At 36.0% G+C, this 1978-nt stretch overlaps 1 protein-coding gene across 1 annotated transcript in view; it reads left to right on the plus strand.

Annotated features, from left to right (window-relative positions):
* LOC108790905 overlaps positions 1–1613 on the plus strand; it is a 3236-nt gene extending 1623 nt beyond the window's left edge. Inside the window, exon 3 of the mRNA XM_018561265.1 lies at positions 761–1613. Coding sequence (XP_018416767.1) covers positions 761–1553 — 793 coding nt within the window. The 3' untranslated portion in view covers positions 1554–1613. The remainder of the gene's footprint in view (positions 1–760) is intronic.
* Positions 1614–1978: the final 365 nt, after the last annotated feature.

Here is a 1978-nt window from a genome sequence, read left to right on the forward strand (position 1 = left end):
GGACAGCTGCACCCCCCCCTCTTACTGGTCCTAGCTCTAAAACAGTCTGGGTTTACATGAAGTGGGTTGAATGGCGCAGGCTGTCCTTAAGCCCAGAAGAGCATCTCCACTGAGTGCCAGAGAGGACATTCTGCATGGGAAAGCACCTAACTGAAGGTGAGTATTGCAGTAAAAGGGTGTGGGGCAGTGTATTTTAATTAAAATAGTGGAAGCTAGAGTTGTGTTTTAAGGGTTAGCTTTAGAGGTTAATGGATAAGTGATGTATTCACCTTTACTACTGTAGATGAGAACTGAACCGTATAAGCAAAGTACAAAAAAGTTTTTCTAAAAATAAGACCATTCGTATTCTGAAATAATAATATTCTTTAAGTATTTGAATAGTGAGACAAAATAACTCTATGTGATTTTACCCAGGTAACAGGTAAACTGTGTACATAGCATGTGTGAATAGTTTGCATGTTCCTACCTATATACTCTACTATGGTGATGGCTTCTTCTACTGTCCTGTATTTTCTTATGTTATAGTGCACTCTCCTTTAAAGTTATATATTTCTTGATTCTACACTTTTTGCATTGAATATATCTGTATAGCACTAATTACTTTAATGCTCTGTGTAATGCTCACATATTGTTAAATATAAGGCAGTGATATGTTTTTTTCACAGGATCCAGTGTCAATGTTTTTAACTGTTCTCGTTAAGAAAATATAAAAACAATTAAAAAAAATAAAACTTTATGTTTATCTTTTTTAAATCTTTAGTTATATGTTCAAGCCCCAAGAACCGCACACGAATGGCTATGTGAATGAAGCCCACAATTATGAACACGACCGCTCCAAGTCACCCACCATAAAAATCAGTGAGCTGATGAAAGAAGGGCACAACGTAATTGACAGGTTCACTGGCTCGCAGGATCTGTATAGTGTGTCAGAAAAGATCAATGGCAAGAATGATGAAGTTGATTCTGGCGACCCGGTAACGGTTTCCTCATATGCAGTTTTAAATATTAACTTTTCTGGAGAAATCAAAGAACAAGATGCACATTATTCACAGTCCGATGATAACTGGCCGACCAAAACTTCTACACAAAGCTTACAGCAAAATGTTGACCTGAGCCACAATTCAGATGAACCAGAATGTATTCAGCATGAGCTGTGTGGGTCAGTTCAGGAAAACAACTCCTTTACAGAAAGTGTAACACTCGAGGCAGAAAGGAGCGGGCTTACATTAGATAGTTCAAATTCCATAAGTAACTCTTCAGATGTGAATGAGCTTCCTGAAAGTGAAGGCTTTGAACATGATGCTGGTGCATATTCTTCTGATAATGATAGACATGACTCTAATCCATCTACAGTGGATACAGATTCAACCATGAGGTCAAAAGAACCTTCTCTGATTTCCCTCATGATAGAGAGAAGTTCAGCTAGGGGTTCAAAAAAAGATGCAATCATTACAAATGGCATTGACACAGAAGATGACTTGGATCCAGATATTGCTGAGGCACTTGCAGCTTTGGCAGATGCAATAGCTGGTGAAGACTTTGAAGACTGTTAAATTGCAAATTGAGCATTCTCTTATTGTATGGGTATGCACTTTCTAGAGAAAGCAGGCATCTTTTAAGATTTCTTTAAACCACTTAAGTTATCTCAGGAGACATTGAATGTAGGTCTTTTTCTTAAAAAAAATAGTAAGATCCTTTAAATGAAGTAAAAAAGAGACAAAAGAAGAATGTTTAATTGAAAGAAAATGTGTATTTTATTTTTGAAAGCACTATTGATGCCTTGTTCAATATTTTAATGTAATGTCTTAATGTGAAATATTGAAAACCACTGGTTGGTAGACACAGTCCTTCTTTGATTTAATTAAAATTCATGGAGCTGATGTAATTATTTGCTGAGATGATTTTAATCATGTGATTTATTTGGCCATTTTTTTATTGTGAAACAGTTTGTTAGGTCTTAAAAGACTGACACGTTTTA

The sequence above is a fragment of the Nanorana parkeri genome, unplaced genomic scaffold (assembly GCF_000935625.1).
Source record: "Nanorana parkeri isolate BGI_ZX_2015 unplaced genomic scaffold, ASM93562v1 scaffold511, whole genome shotgun sequence".
NCBI lineage: Eukaryota > Metazoa > Chordata > Amphibia > Anura > Dicroglossidae > Nanorana > Nanorana parkeri.